This window comes from Plenodomus lingam, assembly GCF_022343315.1.
Source record: "Plenodomus lingam strain CAN1 chromosome Unknown contig_5, whole genome shotgun sequence".
NCBI classification, from domain to species: domain Eukaryota; kingdom Fungi; phylum Ascomycota; class Dothideomycetes; order Pleosporales; family Leptosphaeriaceae; genus Plenodomus; species Plenodomus lingam.
The window spans coordinates 1,523,786-1,544,466 of NW_027093957.1; the positions used below are offsets into that span (position 1 = coordinate 1,523,786).

General features: G+C 53.4%; 8 protein-coding genes across 8 annotated transcripts; 1 reads left to right on the forward strand and 7 right to left on the reverse strand.

Annotated features, from left to right (window-relative positions):
* Window positions 1-162: 162 nt before the first annotated feature.
* IAQ61_009156 (uncharacterized protein) lies at window positions 163-1,637 on the reverse strand (the record flags this gene model as incomplete). The annotated part of the gene is made up of 3 exons (XM_066098282.1): window positions 163-1,419; window positions 1,473-1,549; window positions 1,610-1,637. The coding sequence occupies 3 exons, from the start codon at window positions 1,635-1,637 to the stop codon at window positions 163-165; spliced, it is 1,362 nt and encodes a 453-aa protein (XP_065951921.1).
* Window positions 1,638-3,325: 1,688 nt separating this feature from the next.
* IAQ61_009157 (uncharacterized protein) lies at window positions 3,326-3,523 on the reverse strand (the record flags this gene model as incomplete). The annotated part of the gene is made up of 1 exon (XM_003836781.2): window positions 3,326-3,523. One exon carries the CDS (start codon window positions 3,521-3,523, stop codon window positions 3,326-3,328), a length of 198 nt encoding a protein of 65 aa, XP_003836829.2.
* A 1,976-nt stretch (window positions 3,524-5,499) lies between these two features.
* IAQ61_009158 (uncharacterized protein) lies at window positions 5,500-8,499 on the reverse strand (the record flags this gene model as incomplete). The annotated part of the gene is made up of 5 exons (XM_003836783.2): window positions 7,995-8,499; window positions 7,728-7,837; window positions 7,579-7,678; window positions 6,756-7,513; window positions 5,500-6,700 (listed from the first exon to the last, which is right to left on the reverse strand). Exons 1-5 carry the CDS (start codon window positions 8,145-8,147, stop codon window positions 5,500-5,502), a joined length of 2,322 nt encoding a protein of 773 aa, XP_003836831.1. The 5' UTR covers window positions 8,148-8,499.
* Window positions 8,500-8,637: 138 nt separating this feature from the next.
* On the reverse strand, window positions 8,638-9,828 carry IAQ61_009159 (uncharacterized protein; the record flags this gene model as incomplete). Its single annotated transcript, XM_066098283.1, has 2 exons — window positions 8,638-8,909; window positions 9,621-9,828. The coding sequence occupies 2 exons, from the start codon at window positions 9,826-9,828 to the stop codon at window positions 8,638-8,640; spliced, it is 480 nt and encodes a 159-aa protein (XP_065951922.1).
* A 1,957-nt stretch (window positions 9,829-11,785) lies between these two features.
* IAQ61_009160 (uncharacterized protein) lies at window positions 11,786-13,469 on the reverse strand (the record flags this gene model as incomplete). Its single annotated transcript, XM_003836786.1, has 2 exons — window positions 11,786-12,410; window positions 12,460-13,469. 2 exons carry the CDS (start codon window positions 13,467-13,469, stop codon window positions 11,786-11,788), a joined length of 1,635 nt encoding a protein of 544 aa, XP_003836834.1.
* Window positions 13,470-14,201: 732 nt separating this feature from the next.
* On the reverse strand, window positions 14,202-15,302 carry IAQ61_009161 (uncharacterized protein; the record flags this gene model as incomplete). Its single annotated transcript, XM_003836788.1, has 1 exon — window positions 14,202-15,302. One exon carries the CDS (start codon window positions 15,300-15,302, stop codon window positions 14,202-14,204), a length of 1,101 nt encoding a protein of 366 aa, XP_003836836.1.
* An 824-nt stretch (window positions 15,303-16,126) lies between these two features.
* IAQ61_009162 (uncharacterized protein) lies at window positions 16,127-17,248 on the forward strand (the record flags this gene model as incomplete). The annotated part of the gene is made up of 1 exon (XM_066098284.1): window positions 16,127-17,248. The coding sequence occupies one exon, from the start codon at window positions 16,127-16,129 to the stop codon at window positions 17,246-17,248; it is 1,122 nt and encodes a 373-aa protein (XP_065951923.1).
* Window positions 17,249-17,800: 552 nt separating this feature from the next.
* IAQ61_009163 (uncharacterized protein) lies at window positions 17,801-20,343 on the reverse strand (the record flags this gene model as incomplete). Its single annotated transcript, XM_066098285.1, has 2 exons — window positions 17,801-17,845; window positions 18,001-20,343. The coding sequence occupies 2 exons, from the start codon at window positions 20,341-20,343 to the stop codon at window positions 17,801-17,803; spliced, it is 2,388 nt and encodes a 795-aa protein (XP_065951924.1).
* Window positions 20,344-20,681: the final 338 nt, after the last annotated feature.

The following is a 20,681-nucleotide window of genomic DNA, read 5'->3' on the forward strand; positions in this document are numbered from 1 at the left end:
CTGGTTGCCTCGAGAGCTGCGTTATTCGTGATGAGGCGGTGCCTCGACTGCTTCGCTTGGATGGAGAAATTGCATTGCACTGCTTCATCTCACACTCTCCCATCTACCCACATCGAGACATTGGTATCGCGAGACTCTTGAGTTCAGTCATACCAAGAAATCCTAATCATTCGTACATGGCGAGAACGTCTGGGGCAGCCCCACCCTCTGCCTCGCCAGGTCCTCTGTGTCGGGCTTAGCAAACTGTGCTGCGGTGGCATGTGTCAGAATCTTTTTTGTCAGCCTTTCCATATTGCGGCGCAGATACTCGATCACGGTGCCGGAGCTCTCGCTGCGGATCTGCAGGATCTCGAGGTCGGAGCGGAAGGCTGCCAGGTCCTTGTTTGTGGATGCGGAGGAGGCCTGTGCCTCGAGTTCAGCCAGGCGTTTAATGATGGAGTCCGGGGAAGATGGGGACAGGGCGTCGAGCATGGAGTGGAGTACTATGTGACCGGATGTGAGGGCCGCAGTTTCGGCGCTGGAAGTTGTGTTTTCTTGCTCGAGGTGGAGAAGGCGTTGCTGGAGGGTGTGTATGGAGGTCTTGTGGGTGCTTTCAAGCACACTGATGCGTTGCTCTGTCGCTACTCTAAAACCCGCGAATTGCTCGCTCAGGGGTCGAATCGAGTCGGCTAGGTTTTTCTTCTCCCTCTCCAGTTGCGAGACGCGGTGCTCCAACGCCTCCATCTTAATTGCATCGACATTGCCACGCGTATTCTCCGTCAACCGCTCGATTGTTCGCCCCAAAGCCGTCGTTTCTGCCGCATGATGCGTCTTCAGCTCCGTCAGCTCCTCTGCGTTGCTCTTCAACAGCCGCCAGAATGTCTTGAGCGAGTCGCTGTGCTCCCGCAGCACTTTGCCATGCATCCTTGCCGTCTTGTACGCGTATTCGAATTTCGTCAGTGCAGGCCGGTCTTGGATCGACGGCGCTTCAGTGGCACATGTATCGAGGGTGGTGGGATTTTCATTTCCATCCGGGCTATGCGGGCTGGCGGGCGCTAGAAGGACATTTTCATTGCTCTTGACCCTCGACTCCAGGCTCTCCCATCTCGTGAGCAGATTTTTGTAACATTCTGTCAGGGTTATGATACCGTTGTTCAAAGCGGCGACGTTGGTATGAACACGGTCGATCATAGCTTTGTGGTCTTGGATAGTGTTCCGCATAGCTTTGGTTTGCTGGTGCAGGGCTCTAGTAACGCCCTCTTGGATTTCCAAACACCTACTCGCGAAGTCCTTGCGAAAGGGCTCCAGGTACTTCTCCATGGCATCGAAGCCAGAGGCAAACCATGTCTGAAGGGAGTTTGTTTCCAGCTTAGTACCGTGATAGGGCTTGTTGCTTTGGTGGCACTCTTGTACGTCGTCTGGATCTCTCTGCCGCTTCGACTGCTCAGAACATCAACGTACTGTACAGAAAGTATGGTAGTTGGTCTCCTTACATTCGTTGGCCTTGTGCTAGAAGGCGACGCAGCATCCCGTTGGTCATGTCCCGCATCAGCGTTGTCAGTGTATGCACCTGCATCCTATCAGTCCAACCCCAGAAGCCTTTGCAAGCACAAAATCAGCTTACACCCACCATTCCGATAAGGCGAACGCAACGACATCTCGGCGCGTATCTATATCAAGAGACACCGAAATTTCGACTATATTGTGTGAAATCACCCACAAACCAACACAAAACAAGTCTCCACACACGCAAAGAAAATCCAGAAACTTCGCCACGGAATAAATACAAAACAACTCACTAACCCCATACTCAATCCATCACACACGGGAAGAAGAGAAAAAACCCGCCCATATTCCAGCCACCCATCTCCCAACAGCCCCCATCCCGCAAGGCCCCGGGCATCAGCTCGGAAGCACCTGCACAAAAACCATCACCACTGATGCAAGTACCCCATGTACCCAATCCCCAATCCCCAGCCCGTGCCCCCCCGCGGCAGCCCCAGACGCACGTCAAAGCAGTCGAAAAGCTCTCTGATTCGCAGCCCCTGCGTCGCACAGATGCAAGACTGCGGCGGCGCTGCTGCCCGTCGCTGCACCGTTACTATACCCACTGTACAAACTGCGTCGCGTGGCCTGCGGGGAAGGGTTCCCGGTGTGTTGTGGTTGGTTGGAGGGGGTGTGGATATTGTACGCTAGAGGGTGTTTATGTAGGGATTTTTGAATGGGGATGGGTGCTTTGGATGGGGGATCTCGTGTAGGGGGGGTTGGAGGGGGAGGGGGAGGGGGAGGGGGAGGAGGGGTTTACTGGTATGGTCCTTCGATTTTGCGAGCTTGTTTTGCTTTGGGTGTGTTGTTTAGGTGGTGGTTGGGTATGTTGTTGTTATTGGCTAGGCTCTATCCTAGGGGGGGGGTGGTCTGGCTTTTGCAGTGAGTGTAATTTGGCTTCGTTGAGACATATTCTGATGCTCCCCTATTATTCACTCTTTAAGAAAACCCTACCATGACCGTCGCATCTTTTCGTGACATACGATCTCATCTCCAGGATGTGTGGTACTCGCCTATTCGCCTCTTCAGAGTAATACTGCCACTCTACACATGCCAAGGAGCATTAAGCGGGTTAAAGCACTTTAAACCTACGACATTTCCTACACAAAAAAGCAAAGAACTATATACTTCTTACGGCTGACTGCATATGTCCTTGCCACGGGACGTCCATCTTCAGAGTAATCAGCATGAAGCACTGCAAGGAACAAGCAGCTTTTGTGTATCAACCCAATTGGTACTAGCATAGCGTATCTGGCCTATCACACTGATACCTATAGTCTAATCCTCCGCGGAAGACATCCAGCGATTGAGTGCCTGGCATTCTACTATAGCTCCTTTGTACAACGAGGTGGCGATGTGTTTGGTTGTCTGGTAGATGTGGGTGTGGTTGGGTATGTGGACTTTTCGGTCACGCTTCATGAGCTTTGTGGATTTCTTTTTGGAAAAAATTGGTTTTTTCTGTCTGTTATTAATCATGGTTAGGGGTGTTTGACGTTGAGGGGGATGGTTGATATGGGTCTATATATGATATGTAGGTACTCGTAACAAGGTCCTAGAATCTCAATGACAACGACGTACAACGGTACACCCTTGAGAAGAGCATGTCATAGGTCCTGCAAAAATCTCGTCTCTGATTACCTATGGTACACAAATCGGCCTATTTACCCTACCCTACGACAATCCCACCTGTCCCCAGACAAACGAAGCATTCCTCGCCAAGACCGGTACCCTTTTACCATGACTCGTGTCGTGTCTCGGCTAATTCATTCTATAAACAGTCACGTGACACAATGCATTGTACCTACGCGACGCAGCTCTCGGAAACGATGCTGATTGACGGCACTTTGCTCCGGTTTGTTGGTGCGACTAGTTCACTAGGGGCAAGACAGGCGCCGGCTCGGAACGAGATGGCAATGGGATATTTACCGTACTCTTTTGTACGGTCGCTACTCATGTACGCATATGGGTCCTCGATTCGATTTTCCTGATTAGGACACATGGTTTCGTTGTAGACTGTTAGTGTTCGTGATTGGTGGTGATGGACGTCTTGGAGGATTATACATGGATGCATGTGTATTTGCACTTTGTTGGTGAGAGTACAAGCGACGTTCTTTGAGTAGTCGTTGGAGAAGCATTGAAGGAAAGCTTTGAGATGAATTGGATAAGGTGTTTGCGCTGAATCTTCTCGCACTGATGAGTACATGTGATTGGCAATTCACTTGACTGTAGCAGATGTGTATCTCCTTGCTTAGAAATCTCCAGTTTCCAAAGTATTGTATTCTCTAGAAGCCTCCCTCGATGCTATACATCTCATCTCCGCTTACTCTCACTCCGCTGAGCGTGGCATGGGACGCTTAGGGCCACCTGGCTGGTATCGGTGTTTTGACCCAAGCGCGTACCGGTAATTCTCCCCGGATGGGATCAACGCACCATCGTCGTTTTGACATGCAACATCTCCGTCAAGTCTCCGTGGATGTTACTGCTTTCAGTAGTTCTTTAGAAAATGTGACGATTGCAGTGCTAAAGCTCGACACGAAGTTCCTGTTCCTTGGACGGACAATCTCTAACAGGGCAAGAGCGAAGCCATAAAGGCATAGGTACTGCGGCGAGAAACTGCGTGGCGGCTCGAGATGGTTACGGTACCGGTATGCTGAGGATTGGCAGCGGATAACTTTCCATTGGTAGCGAGGAGACATCAAAATTACATCCGCGGCGCCCTTGTGATTGACGGTAACTGCTGGCACTTGAGTGCCATGCATTGTACGTAGAGATGATGCTCTTCGTGCTCAGGAAACATGATTTGCAATCGGACTGGTACAGCATGGTGATGAGTTGGATAAAGTTGACATGTAAGCTTGGAGAGTATCATACGGCCATTTTTTTGTCGCCACAGAGTGCACCGCGTTCCGACCATCACCCACACAAAAAAGGGCAGAAACTGGCAAAACAGGCTTGACGGGCCGGCCTCAGGCTCTGCAGTAGCTTTGTCCACCTCGTCTGTACATGGCACCCAAATGCATTGCTCATTCTTCGTCACACTCCCTGATACCACTGCAGCGAAATCGACCGCACTCACCACGACAACATGGTCCAAACGCGTACGGGATTGCGCATATATGAAGACAAGGCAGGCCGTCGCTCTCCAGGCCTCATACAACCGTCCGCGTACCGGTAACTTTACCGGTATGCCCAGGGATGCATCCTTTCCTCCGCTCAGTCTCGATCGAGCCAAGCCGACTCCTTTGCTTCACCCACAACCCTTTGAGCACACGGCAATCTCGCAGCAGCACCTCGCATGACTCGGTAGCCATCAAGAGTCCCCAGATTTCTGAACCTTCTGGAATGTAGATGACCGGCTGACCGGTGAAGCTGACGTTCTAGAGCTTTGCCTGGGGCGCTTTGCGTGATTCGCATCGGAACGAGCCTTCCGCAACGCTGCTAGTGCAATACCGTAGGGAGTACTGCCGGCCTCCAACCATCTCCAGACGGGACACTCCAGCCTAGGCCACATTCATCTCCACGAAGAATGTGGGGTGCGAAGATGCGTGAGAAATGAGCCCCAGGATTCTGGGCCAGCGTTTCATTGTCGTTGCTATCTACCGGAGCCGGCTCTCCGGTCGTCGAAAGCTTTGGTTCTGCCAATAGGTACGGTAGGTACGGTAGAGAATGAGGCAAACGCATGTGGGTAACGTAGACTCGACCCCGTCTTGTACGGTACCCGCCGTGGCTTGGCCTGAGGTATAAGTAGGCACCGATCAATCCGCCCTTTACAAACGCTTTTGCTGATCCATCCTGCTGGTTGTGCAATCGAGACTGTTCCATCTCCATCCGTGGAGATCATGACTGGAAAGGCATACGGTACCGGAGCCGCGTGACGACAATGTCCAGGATCTCATATTCTTGCCCGAAGCACTTTCCTGGAAGACGAGGAGTCTGGACATTGACACAACATCACTCATCCTTCTGCCACTCGCACTATCTCGTCATATAGTAGTCCTGATGGAAAACTGGCGCAGTGGGATACCCCGTTGCCGTATCATAGCCTGTGTACGAGACACTTCCTGATGGAGGTGCCATGGTAGCATATTGCGTTGCGTAGTAAGTATTGAGTGCGCCCTCAGGTACCGGTACGACATTCGCAAAACCTGCGACTGCCTGTTGACTTTCTGCAGCCCATTGCGAAGGCGTATTGGACCAATGCCGTCTTGCGACAGTCTGGAACAAGCCAAGCGCTATGGTGTGAGCTCGCTCCGCAGTCGGATCCTGCATGGCCTCGAGCCAACGCAAAGATTTTGTCACAAATATCTCCAAGCGTCTACTCTCTTCAGATGAGGAACACAAGATACCAAGGAAGAAGACGGAGATGGCTTGCATAAGATGGTGGACAATGCACCACCACGGACCCAGGTCGTAGATGAGTTCGGGACGCGGATCATCGGGCAGAGATTCGACGACGCTTTTGGCAGCTTCTATGCACATGTTGCCCATGCGTTTTGCAAAGCTCGCTTCTCTTGCCTCCTTCCAGGATTGCCAAAGATATGGCCTGGTCAAGAGGATTCTTGCGCTGCAAACTTGGAAACCAAGAAGCATGCGTTCACGACTGAATTTGTTGCCGACCTCACTGCATGGATATTGCGAATTGAACTCGGCCGGAAGTGCCGTAATCCATTGGTCGAGGCACCGTACAAGCTGGCCGGTTTGTTGCTGGATTTCGCTGGAGGGCCGAAGACTTGTGCCCGCCGAATAAAGCGAGGTGAGTATGTTCCGAGTGATGGCAGACAGCTGCACCACAGCCCGAAAGTAAGATCCCGAATTCGCCTCCACAGCCGCGGCATTGTTGGAGAAATCAAAGGCTGTGCTCGAGGAAACTGAGAACGTTGGGCTCGCGGCGTGGAGCATCGTGGCGCTCTCTTTTTGCATGCGATGTGCGGCCTCGAGCTCTTCCGAAGTAGTTCCCTCTGGAACCGGAGCTGGCAGGGGAACAGAACAGTACGAATCGACAATGATACTTGGCCGGCCGGTAATGATGCTCAGAGTACGCTCGAGCGAGTATAAACTCCACCAGGTGCGGGCCAAGTTTTCCCGTTTGACTGGAGACGCGGAAGGGTCCTCATTGCGAAGATGAAGCCCAAGGGAGTATGCGGCACGAAGAGCCATACCAATGATTGTCCATGCACTGTAGTCGTTAGTATATCCTTTCTTCGGACAAAGACATTGGACGAAAGACCTACCGGCTGACTTGACCGATAGAAAGCCAGTAAAACGCTAGGAGGCCCAAACCTTGTATCTGTAGTACATCGGCGGGGCTTGTAAATGTCGACTCATTAAGAACAAAAGCTCGTGCTCGAGATTGGTAAACGAGATGATCACGCTCATCCGCTCGCCAGTTCGCTTTGACGAGATGCGAGTATTTTGCGCCAATCGCAAATACAAGGTTCAGAATGGCCTGCCACTTTGGACTTGTATGCATTGCATTCCCAGTTTGTAGCGCCGTAAAGTATACCCGGAAATGGCCTTCAAACGTCTTGCGCTGAAGGATTGGAAAGGAGTCGTGGACCTTGAGCATATAGCACTGCAATAGACGTTCGGCCGCGTCCCGTTGTGGCAGCTCGTATGGGTCGATGTAGACATCGAGATCGACACTGTCATGATCTGCCCAGAAGCTAAACGAGTTTACCTGTTCGCCAGGCGGGACACAGGACGGCTTGCGCTGGGTGGATGGCCCTGCCGGTTGCTCATCGATTCGTTCACGCGGTGCCAAAGCGACAGCACGTAACCACTGGAGTTCCGAGTTCATCCCGACGAAACCAGTCGCACGAGCACGCCCATCTTCGAGAAGGTTTTCGTCTAGCAAGTCCAAGGAGTGGGTGTCGACATCGCCGTCGTACTCTTCGCCGGTATAGTCTCTGCTGTCTTGCGAGGCATAAGTGTCAGACTCGACATTGGAAATCCCAGCTGTTTGGTGGAGGTCTGAGATGTCTTCTTCGACCTGCATTGTGTTAATGGCTGACTCTTGCCGTGGATGGTTGGCTAGGCCGCGGAGGACAAGAGTACCGATTCAAGGATATCCGCGATTTTCACATTGTCTTCAACGCCGACATTGTCCTTTAACGTCTTCAACAGCTTAGCCATTTGACTGCATCGCAGGGTGACGCTGTGAAGGTTTAGTCAGGGGCCATTCAAGAAGCGAACATCGGACATACATCTTCAACCGATCTTTCCGCGGCATGATGTAGACGCATTCGCGACTTGTGGTCGCACAATGCCTGCATTGTGGCCGTTCGCCAGTGCATTTGATTTTGTGGGAGCGACACTAGGGATGGACATGTATTGTTAGAAAAATAGGCACGAAAAGAAGGCGAGATTCTAGCCTATCCAGGGAAATGCGGCCAACAGGGAGACGATGCATATCCACCCAGGGACCGACCTCTCATGCGAAGACAGACAGTCCTTTCGCAACTCGCACTTACACCTGTACACGCTCGGGGGACCCTCCGTCGATCCTTGCTCACGCCTTGTCCGGGCCCTTGTTTCTGCAGGCGTGGTATCGCGACTTTGCGCTGACCGACGCTCGTCGAGGCAAAGCCGGGTTGATAATGGTGGTCCACGGCGTGGGAAGTCATGTTCAGTGGCGCGGGGTCGGGGATCGAAGATGTGCTGCCACTATTTCCAGGAATGCCCGACTCTAATAAAGCCGGATGAGGATAACGGAATTAAGCAGGAAGAAACGAGCTGGATCCTGACAGGATGACTAGATGACTGTCATGTTTGCCAGACTCAAGCGGCAACCACATGCGGCTCTGGCCTAGCGAGCATGGTTAACGAGGGGATGGCCCAGCGGGATTCAAGATTTTGAAGGCTACGCCCTGGAATTCGATGCGTGTTTAGACGAGTACACGCACTGTTCGGACGTTCGCTCGCAGTACAATGTTAGGCTCCTTGGAAAACATCACCGAACCAATGAGCGTGGCGGCGTCCCCCACATCCTTGACCACCTTATCCGCACCATGAGGGGTAGGTAGCTATTTGATTTCCCCCTACGTTGACATGGCCATCTATGGATCTGTCTCTCTGCAGGCCAGATGGATAGTCTTCTCTCCAAGATTACGTTCCTCACGAGATGGGGCCACGACGATCACTCATGGGGGGAGGGGAGGGGGGGGCCAGAGCATCCACTGTCCAACACTGGATCCATAGTAGTACCCTACCACCGCCCTCGCTCACGGCGTCTAGACGTTTGCCGGGTATAAGCTTTTCGACGACGTCTGCCTCACCGATCTTGGATTTAGATCTTGCATAAATAAACCTCACTCTGCCCGTTTTGCTGCTGACCAGGTGGTAGGTAGAGCTGCGTCTGCTACCCGCTGCATTCCACGACGCGACTCCTGGTCATCATGATGTATGACGTCCAGGAATGTTGGACTCGGACTTGTTTCGAACGGGGTAGGGGAGAAGGGCAAAGTAAGCAGTGGGGATCTCTCCAAAAGCCCCAGTCCAGTGTGCTGTACGTACGTAGGTAGGTAGGTAGGGCAGCAGCGACATTGTTCATGCAGTAACCAAGCCAAGCCGAAAGCCTCTAATACCTGTTTCCCATCACTTCACCCAAACAACATTATACAGATGGCGTGAACTTGTCAGCACACTTCGTGCAACCGCCTCCCCAGCTAGTCTTGCATGCCCTCCCATCTCCCGAACTATTCCAACACTCGACCAACCCGCGCGCGCACCGCCAGTGGCGTGAGTTTGAACATGGGAAAAGTCAAAAGATGGGAATCAACTTCCCTCGAGTGCTAGATCTAGGGAACCGTGCCAACTTGAAACAAACTGTTCAGAAGAAAATCCAATTACTTTTTTTTTGCAGCATGGGCCACCACCCCATACCAACCGCCTTGCAACACACCTGAACGATGGCACTTGGTACGCGTTTCGATAGCGGTTTCGTACCTATTGGTAGGTAGATATTCTTCTCCTTTGCCACCACGAAGGGGCAGTTGTAGCCGCGCATGTGAACTGTATATATTTGTGTCACATTACCTCCGACTAACAAAAGAGGCAAAAACAGGAAACCCAAGCCAACCATGAAAGTCAGACCATACTTTCACAGTCCCCATTGGACACCACCAAGCCGCGAATACCTACCCTCCAATCGACGGCGATTATATTTTGGGTTTTCTTATTTAGCCCCAATTCCCAGCGCGCCCCAGCATCCAGCCTCATCCTCATCCCGCCTTGCCCCCACTGGCGCAAGCCATTATTTTTAGCGTGATGACGGATATCCCATTGTCCGGCCGTGCAAATTTCCATGGCCTGGCCACGGCAAAGTTGCATTTGCCCGATCTCGCGTCCCTAGGTATCCGATTGTTTTATGCTTTTGTGCGCTAGGGGAAGCGCTTCCGTTTTCCGTGCCCGGAGCGAGTTTAGTACTGACTGTGTGATACCATACTATGTATCATGTGACAGATAGGTAGGCACGGAGTAGGCAAGGTCAAGTCATTGATACGACAAAGGCATTCGTCATTCAGATTTCATTGTCAAACGGTCGAGCGCCAGATTTGGTACCTACCTACCTATGTAGGGATACAAGGTTCATGCCGTCGGCGTAATTTTGCCGAAGTAGGATCTTGGAGGGTCTACAAGTCATTGTTCGGGCTGACGACTATAAATTCACGATGCAGTGCGCGTTATGCTCCACCCCAAGGGGCGGTGGGGAAGTCAGTTCGCGCCGTGTTGCTGCACCCACGATGCTACCATAGGTCCTTACCTACTGTATGTACGCCTGCGTGCTGCATCAGAGAGATCTCCTGAGATCATGTATGGTATCGTATAGGTATAGGTATACGTATGTACCTACATCACTACTATTAGGTAGCTGACCACATCATCATTCCTCTCTGTGCGCATTGATCTTTGAGCGATCGAGCGATCGCAGAGCCTGTCAGCGTGGACGAGCGAATGGAGCCAAGGCGCACTATGCACAGCGGCTAAGCAATAGACGCATAGGTATGATGTAAGGTATAGGTAACATGAACTCCTCTACACGCTAAAACATATTAGATGATCAAGGAACGAGTTCATCGTACCATGTTTGTGCACTGCGTATAACATCACGTGATTTCGTTACCACTCCGTCAAGCATTTTCTGCAGCAGTAGTGGACTGCGTTCACGATACCTACTATACAAGTAAGAAGTGGTTATGCGTAGGGTTCAAAAGTACTATTCTATATAATAATTCATACTCCGGAACCACGTACGTACCACGCCCAAGCCTAGAAGGTAAATACTCACTACCAACAAATAGCGGTTCACAACTGCCAAAAGTACCGTTAGTCTCTGTCGTGACACTCCAAGGCTTACTTTGCTGTTGTAACACATGAGCACCATATGCAAGTTAGTCTCAAACAAGAATTGTGGGTCACCACGAAACTCTTCGCACCCTTGCGCAACACCAGTGAAGGCAGGGTGTAGAAGGGATAGGGCTTGGAGATGGAAAATCATGTGATTGGAAGCACATTGTGTTTGCTGAAGTGAATAGGTACCGGGAATAAACATCTCTTGCGCTTGTCACCTTGTCACCAATGTTGTACGTTGAAATTGGAAATTGGCAAGCTTCATCAGGCGCAGAAGCATTTTTGTGAAGCGGAGCATAATGCTTCATCCCTACTCTAACAAGTGCACTATGAAGTAGGGCCCTTGATATTTTTTGGAATAGCCTCATTCTCTGGGGGAGCCCCATGATTCTCTGGAAGAGCCTCACTCTTCTCAAACAGCATACAGACCGTGCCCGAACAACAAGCGTAAACTTTCGCTGCTAGCTCACCTACGAATCATGTCGGCGCCTGCGAGACACGCAATTGTCGTTTGACTCTACTCTACCTATGCTAAGGATATAAACAGACTACCTGTTTGCATACGACGATGTACAAGGTATACCCTCTCCAGGCTGTAGGCTATTGCGATCTAGAGTGAGGCCAGTACTGGTATGCGCCAGAAGGCACGCAAAGAACGCTATACACGTAGTCTTTGTGTCATTGATGTTGCGCATGTGAGACTCCACGGATCGAGCGGCTCAACTGAGCATCCAAGGTGGATGTATACGAGTGAAGGAAAAAAGCAAAGGACAACGAGAGCTCAGCAACATTAGCAGTAGTACGAAACCGCCTGTTTCACACAACCCATACACCGAGCGAATCATTCTCGAACAGCGAGCAGCTAGTTAACCTACCATGCACTCATCAAAAGATGGAATCCCCATTCCCATCCTCACACTGACCAGTTCACAGCCTTCAACTTCAACCTCATCCCCTTCTTCGGCTTACTCGTAATCGTACCGCCCACAACCACCTCCTCCTCCGGATCCGCCATCCCCATCTCAAACCTACCCACAAACGCCGCCACCAACGCCCTCAACTCAGCCCTCGCAAACCGCTCCCCAATACAACTCCGCGGGCCATGCAAAAACGTCAAGAACGCATAATTACTGTCCGCGCCCCCATTCATCGTCGCCCGACCCGATGCCTTGTCGATCCAGCGCTCGGGCACAAACGCCTCGGCGTCTGGGCCCCATAGCTTCGGGTTGCGGTTCACGGCCCAGGGGACGACGAAGAACATTGTGTTTTTGGGGATCGGGTGGCCGCCGACGGTGGTGTCGCGAATGGAGACGCGCGAGGTGAGGGGAATGGTGGGGAAGAGGCGGAGGACTTCGTTGCAGACGCCGTTGAGGTAGGGCATGCTTTCTAGGAGAGCGGCGATGTCGCAGTTGGATGAGGAGAGAAGTTCGGGGTGGGGGATGGATTCGTGGATTTCTTGGCGTAGGCGTGTTTGTATGGTTGGGTGTGTGGATAGGAGGTAGGACGCCCATGTGAGTGCTGAAGATGTGGTTTCGTGTCTGCGATTTGTGAGTAGTGGGAGTACGATGGGATGGGGGGCAAGCTTACCCAGCGGCTAAGAAGGTCAACAGTTGGTCCACGAGATTCTGGTCGGAGAAATCGTTGCTGCGTATCATGATGGACAGAATGTCGCGGCTATCTTGTTTTTCCGAACCTTCCAGTTTCATATTTGCTTTTCTCTCCTCGACAAATTCTGTGCAGATTCTCTTTAGATTACTAGTCGTGATTCTGACCCTCTTGTTCAGTGGCCAGGGCAGTGCGCTGATTAACCACGATGGCAAGACCAGATGGAGAAGAAAGTACAGGCCCTTCTCTGTAGTCGGCTCCAGGATCTCCTCATACGTTGCAATCAGTTCATCCTCGCTGTTGTGCAGAGATCTAATGTCCCGCCCTAGGCCTGCAAGCCCAATGATATCAAGAGTGACTTGCGTAGAGTAATGGCCAATTTCAAGTACTCTCCCCGGGTCTTCTTGAAGAATCGTGCTAATAGTATTGCAAAGCTCGATTGATTTGGACCAAAACACCGGATACAACTCCTTGATATGTCTAAAATGGAACGCCGGCATGATCAACTTCCGGTGGTGCCTGTGTTCATCTCCCTCCGTCATCAGCAGTCCATCGCCCAGGAATTTCCGCAGAAAGTCTCGTGCCCAGGCCGGCTTCTCAAAGTCATAGCTCTTGTGCACCAGTACGTCTGCGATCGTTGCTGGCGCCGTCAGAATCATCCTGTTGCCATGGAAAAGGCCTCGCGCGAGGATGAGGCCATCGTTGGGCGTCTGTTTCATGAGCTGCAGGTGTCCGCTGCCTTTTGGTTCCCTGAACAAGATCATGCTGTGTCCAACGATTGGCTTGAAGCCTTTGCCTACGGGGATATGCCCCAGCGGGTTCCATAAGAAGGGCTGAAACACTAATTGGATTACGAGTCCTTGGCCAAGGAGAACTACCAGCGCCGCGATAAGAATCGGGGACCAACGTGTTTCGTTTGCAGCATAAAACAGTCCGAATAGTACGTTGGCTCCATATAGAAGAATATACTTGAGAGAGGTTGCGTCCTCCATTTCCCGGATGATGGAAAGAAGTGGTGACAGTATGCGATGTTTGTACTTTGCAAATCTAGTTCCAAAGGTAAGAAGACCGCTGTATGCCTATACACATAATTATCTTGACATGACCATATTGTATCGTGTCCGTCTAATTCATGTGAAGTTGTCTAAATCGTGATGCCGCGGCTATGATGAGCCGTTCTCGGACGTGGTTGGACGAACAAAGGGTAAGCTAAAGTCGCTAATGGGGTAAATGGTGCGAGAACAGTTTATCAATTAGGCTTCCACTCTTGACTTTCGTTCCGATCTATCACGGGACCACAGAGCATCCTTGTGGTTGGCAGCAACAAGGTGATTAGGCGTGATGCCGGTGTGCCCTGCAGTGTTCGTGAAGAGTACCGGCATGTAAGCACGAGATGATCCTCATTAAGTTGGTTTTTCTGGCTTGGATGCCGAGAACACTAGGAACACTCATCCTCTGCGATTGATGGGCATGTTCTGAAGATCGACGTTGGCCATTGAGGTTGTATTTCCAATGTCTCGTGCGCATCACGGTTCCTTCTCCGCGGTCTATATACACAAGGTCTGCACTATTCACACTCGCACGGCGCTATGTACCCGTAGCATCTCTACCCAGTCATTGATGATATTTCACAAAACGTATCAAGTGGCCAGTACCAGCGCGCTTACATAGCCCTTGATCCTCGCCCACAAAGTCATTGATATCCATTACTGACAATCTAAATACTATACACTAAGCTTCACATGTAGCCTCTCCGCCGCCCTACGCACTCTCTCCACATCGACTTCCCCCACCTGATCCGGCACAATCGTCCCCCCGAACACGGTGCCCCCCTCTGAAACCAAGGCCTCCAACCCATCTCCACTCGAATAGGCCCAGAAGCGCACATAACGGTCCACAAACTCAATAGACATGGGCGTCCCCGCCGGAACGAAAGCCGTCTCGCCATGCGTAACGAGCACACCAGGCTCGCCATGCACGCTCAGCGAGATGGCTCCGTCTAGCACATGGTACACCTGGTGCGTCTTGAGAAAGGTAAACGGTTTGCTGAGAATGCTGGACGGGTGCCGGTTACTCGACTCTATACTTGTGACGGCAAAGTTCCCCGTCGGCCCCGCGCTCTGCCTCGTTGTGATGAACGGCCGACTCAAGATGCCCTCGAGCAAGTGACAGGGTCCTGTATTCGCTTTGAGATAGTACGCCTGCTGGGTCTCGGGCAGCTTTGTATCGTCCTCTGCAAAGTCCGAGACTGCGGCGCCGACATAGCCTGGTTGGAACACGACGTCGTATTTTTCCTTGATCTCGCGGAACTTGGGTCTAAAGGTATCAAGCGGGTTCCGCGCGTCGTCTTCATCGGCCAACACACCGTCATACGCCTCACTGACGAAGCGGAAGAAATCAACCCATTGGCCTGGCGTGACGAGGCCAACTGTCTCGTTGATACCGTGGTCGAGGAGCTGTGGCTGGTGGACTACACGCGGTGGTGCGTATGCAAAGTCGCCGGGGCCGAGAATCTTGCACTTGTTGTCGAGCCAGACTTTGAGGTGGCCTTTGGTGCATAGGAAGACGTCGTGTGCGTGTTCGTGGTAGTGGAAGCCCGGGGCGTCTGCTACGGCGCCGTCCATGGCAAAGACGGACATGAGGCCCTCTGTTTCTTTGGCAGATGCAAAGATTCGAACGACGGATTTTGTGCCGGGAATTGTCATGGATTCGCCTTCGTAAGCGGAGATGATGTAGGGTGTGGGCTTGCCGAGTGGTTCGCGTACTTTGGGCATGGAGGCTAGGGAGGTGGCTTTGATGCCATTTACAATCTCTGAGGTCATCATAGGCGTGTCGGTATTGACTATGGAAGTGTTTAGGTGGTAGGTTAGTGTAGAGTGGGTAAGGTGTATAGTCGCTAGTGCACAGTGAATGTGTTCTCGAGAGGTTAAAGGTGAGTGAAAGACAACACCTGCGTAAGTTTAAGGGATATACACCGCACACTCGCTATCACACCGAAATGACGTCGAAAGAACAATTCATCATAACCAAGATCCGTCCTCTCCGCAGTTTTTGTACAACCGCCACGCCTTCACCCGACTTCCCGGACACGCCCACATTCGAACCTCGACCCCTCCATCGTCTATCAAACACACACACTTGATAAACGTGCCACGCAAATTCTCATTTAAAACCCAAGGCTGTGCTCCAATCCGGTTGCACAATGTTGTTCTAGAGGTTACGTTCGTCGCACTACACCCCACATATCAGCGGCTCCCGAGTGTGGAGGCACGAGCCGAGGCGTCCGCAATCGTGTTTCCGGAACTTGTTCAAGAACCGCATCGTCAGACTCGCCACCAACGTTGGACCAGTTAGCAAGATACTGCCTTGCACACGTTTACGTAGAAGGGAGCTGAGGAGACGCTATATTCAATGGATGCTTTTCGAATAGTCCTGTGCCGGCGTCCTGGCGCGTGGAAACGTCGCATGATTTTCGACTTGACATATCAACACCCACTGATTTGTGTACCATAGCCATCACCCACCATATATAATCTCTTTCCGTTAAACATCCAACTCCATCTCCCTCGTCTCATCTCACTATCCCCCAAAACTCTCCCCCCAACCCCCTCCCTCACACTCCCTCAACACATACCCAAAAACCCCAACCATGCCCCCCCTCCAACCAACCCTCACCACCCCCTACAAACACATCTCCTCCACCCCAATCCCAACCTCAATCTACCTCCCCCCACCCTCCCCCACCCACCCCAAAGCCTGCCCCGTCCTCCTCATGATTCACGGCGGCGCCTTCATGCTCGGCCACGCCGGCCTCAACAACAAAGACCAAATCCAAGACTGTCTGGACCGGGGCTGGATCGTTCTGGCGCTGGAGCACCGGCTGTGTCCTGGTGTGGATATGCTGGAGGGTCCGGTGACGGATGTACGGGATGCGTTGGCGTGGGTGTATGAGGGGGGTTTGGGGGCGGTGTTGGAGGGGGAGAGGGTGAGGATGGGGGAGGGGTGGTGGGGGGGTGAGGTGGATGTGCAGAGGGTTGTGGTTATGGGGACGAGTAGTGGAGGCCATTTGGCGCTTTGTACGGTACGTTATACTGAGACCTATAGGTATCTCTTCTTCTCACTCCCTGATACTCACACAATCCACAAGGCATTCAACACCCCCCGCCCCCCCCTCGCCATCCTCGACTTCTACGGCCCCAAAAACTTTGCCCACCCGTTTTGGAAAACTCCACTTTCTTGCCTTGCGGACTCCTTTCAAACTGCACCCCCAGCTACCACCCACGCCCTCCTCACCGCACAAAAAACTCTCCTCGTCGGCGGTCCCTCCCTCGAAGGCCAGACCCCAACTTCTTCATCATCATCATCACCACCAGACCCCCACGCCTCCCTCCGCTTCACATACACCATGCACAAACTCGCCACCGGCACCCTCCTCCCCACCATCTGGCCCGCCTACCCCGCCAACCTGCACGCCATCGACCCCATGGCCAACGTAAACGGTGCACGCTGTGCCGGGGGAAAATGGCCACCTGTGGGAATAGTGCATGGAGTGGAGGATGAGATGGTCCCGGTGTTTCTGAGCAGGGGGTTTGCGGAGGCGTTGAGGGGGAGCGGGCAGGATGTGGAATTGTTTGAGGTGGAGGGGGAGGGGCATACGTTTTGTGGGGGGATGGAGAGAGGGGGGAGGACGTGGGGGGTGCAGAGGAGGGGGTGGGAGTGGTTGGCTGGGGTGGTGGGGGGGAGTTATGAGGGGGGAGTGGGGAGTGGTTGACTGTAGCTAACAAGACGTACACAGTCTCGTATACCAGATCAGCCGCACAGTACGCAGACGTGCATTTCTTCTGGGGCAAGTGTGTGCGTAGGCGGGAGATGTGATGTTGAGATGGAGGAATGGGATTGGGATGGGATGCATGTTTTTGATGTATGGTAGAGAGAAAGAGTGAGAGATTGACATTGATATTGACATTGAATTCGACATCGAACTAGCATATACACCAAGCCTAAACCTGGACATTCATTTCGTTACATTTCCCTAACCCCCAGCCCAAATCCCAGCACCAGCACCAGCAGGACCATACCCTCCCTTCCACCCCAAACCCAAACCCAAACCCAAACCAACCCTCCCTCCTTCCCTCCCTACGCAACCCCAACCCCCACCCCCACCATCCCGACCCCCCCAACACCGCCCCTACTTCTCGCACCCACAAACCCCTGCCTCTGCCTACCCGTCCTACCCCTACCCAGCCAATTATACTTCAACTCCTTATTGACCCGCCCAATCTTGTCCTGCGCCTCATCGCCGCTCTGCAGACTGACGAGCACACTAACGCACTGCAGCATCCGGCCCACCGTTTCCGTGACCTTGGCGCTGTCCATGGGGGTCGAGTGGTGGCGGAGTGGTGGGGGCAGGTGTTGGGGGTTTAGGGATGTGGATGATGGTGGGTGGGGGTTGAGTGTGGATGCGGAAGAGGAGGAGGGGGGAGGGGGGAGGGGTTGGGTGTGAGAAAGGGTGTGGGGGTGTACGCTTGGATTCGAGGAGAAGGAGCCGGCGGAGGTGTTGGATGTGGCTCGGGAGCGGGTCGATGCAAATGTGGAGCTTGTAATGGACGTAGTCGACTCGAGGTATCCGGCCGAGGACTGCGAGGCCGAGTTCAGGGAACCCAGGGTGGCTTCGTTGGACATGCTTCCTGCTGTGCCTGGTCTGCCCGTGGCACCACCCGCACCACCCATCGTTTGTTGGTCTTGGGGAATCGGCGACGGGGATTCGAGGCCTGCGTTTAGATTTTCCAGGCTGAGGCGGGAGAAGATGGCCATGAGGGCTTCGTAGCGTGGCAATATGACTATGTCGCGGAACATTAATAACGTGATGCGCCGGACGTCTAATTCGCCGAGGATGGGTATGTTTTTGTGCGAGGGCGACTTGGTGTTCATTTCGTCCGGGAGCATGACGCCCCAGAACTCTGCGGCTTGTGCACTCGTCATGATGCCGGAGCCTCTAAACTCGAGGTCAAGAGGGAGGAAGACGGCTTGGAGAAAAGGGAGGATGGTGGTGAAGACGACAAGCCACATCTCCACCAAATGTGGAATCAGCTTTTCGTCAGGCACATGTCGGAGGGTCTGGTCGAGCGAGCCAAAGCCCGTTTGGAGAAGCTCGTTGAGGTCTTCGATGAGCAGGATGGGAGAGCGTTTATGGACGCAGCGTTTGATGTGGATGGTGACTAGCGCATTGAAATCTTCCACGGGCGGTCTGGGGTCTTCGCCTTCAAAGATCAATAATACTCTTGCCTTGAGCAACGGCCAGGCGTCATCTGGCGACAATCCGTGAATACCAAATGAACTCCCTAGACTCATCATCTCGGCCGTATGCGAGGTCTGAGGTGTGGCGCCTAGATTTGGTGTGGCGCCTATGCCGCCGGCTATGCCTGGCCATTCGGAGCGCTCGATGCTAAAGGATTGGTTGCGTTCGCGATAGGGTGGTTCGAGTTGTGCGTCCAAAAAGGCAGCCGCCTTTTCCTCCTTCTTCGCTCTCCGCAAATGTCGACCCCCATGCCGGAGATCCAGGCCCGTGACCGAACTGGTAAAGGCACTCGTGTGGCCCGGCGAATTGGGCGCAGCAAACGAGTACAATGGCTCGGGCGCATTCGGATTTGTAGGTTTGGAGTTGCTGTTGGCCGACGACAACGGTAGCGCGTATCCGTCGCCATCCTTCAACTTGTGTTTTTGGCGCGACAAAAAGTGGTGTTTGTGCTTCTCCTCCTTGCGTTCTGGGGGCAAAAAGGAATCACTGCGTGGCGGGACCAAGGTCGAGGTCGAGGCATTCGCCGACGAGTACATGGAGGCACTACTACTGCTCGGCGCTCCCGGCTCGACCAAGCTCGTCGTCGACTGGGCCATGATCATGCGATTCAGCGCCTGCGAGCTGTGGATGCCAATGCCAATCTTGCCGGGGCTGGGCAGCGTCTGGTGTTTGCCATCCAGACGGTTGTTGTCCACCTTGATGTTCTTGGGCTTGGAGGAGAAGAGCTTCATCTTGCTCTTGCCCTCCTTGGCCTTTTGCAATTGCGGCGGCTCAGGCGTCGACGCAGGCTTGGGCGACGCATGGGACTGCGGTTGCGACTGTTGTCCGCTCTCTAGGCTGGGTGACTGCAGCGGACTCCTGGGAAAGGCCGCATTCGCCGCCGTTGTCGCCGCCATCCGGCCGCCGACCAGGCCATTCGAGTACGTCATACCATTCGTCTTGAACGTGACACTCTGCGACGGCAACGGCGGCGGGCTCATGGGCACCGGCCTGGCCGTGGGCGCGGCGGCGTCGCTCCTCGCGGGTATCGTCTCGGAGCGCTTACGCATGTGCTGTGGGTTCTGCGCATAGGCAGCCTGGGCGGCGATTTGCGAGGCATTGAGGAGCCCATGTGCGGCCGCCTTGGAGCCCATGGCCTCCCTCCCTTCCCGCGTCGAGCTCAGACTGGGTTCAAAGTAGCCCTGACTTCTCTGTCGCGGGCGGTGTCCAACATGCACCGCGCCAACATGTCCTTGACTCTGAGTGGCATCGCGCACAATGCCTGGCCGCGAGTAGTTTTGCGGTGGTGGTGGCAGGGGCGCGCCATCCGCCGTGGATGTGGGGGAGCGTACGCTGGGCGCTGGACGTGAAGTACCGGGTGCAGGCAAAGGCGAACGGCGCTGTTGTTGCTGTTGCTGCTGTTGCTGCGGTGTGATTTGCGCCGAATCCGAGTCCGACGAGTCAAGTGACGTTGGGCGGCGGATAGTAGGTGTCGTCTGAGTGGGAGGTTGAGATGAAGTGTGTGACGGCGTGTGAGACGGAGGGTGAGGCGGAGGAGGAGGAGGAGGCGGAGGAGGAGACGACGACATGACGAGATCTAAAAGTTTCTTGAGTACAGCAGTAGGTCAACTACCATACAGCACCGTAGCTATCGTCCTTTGTTCCTTGTCGATTGTCGTGTTGTCCTTTCGTGAGATGGCCGACGCAGACGCAGACACAGAGACAGCCACAACCTAGTCGCCGACCAAAAACAGCCGCAGGGAAGGTCGCTGCTAGAGTAGTGCTCTCATGGCCAGCATGGAGTTACCAGGAGTGAGGAAGGCATGTACGCATGAGATACACGGCAGACGAGTTGGGTCGCTGGATTCGAGCAGCAGAGTGTAGGCAGTGTTGCGCGAATGGGAATCGAGTTGTGACATGGGATCGA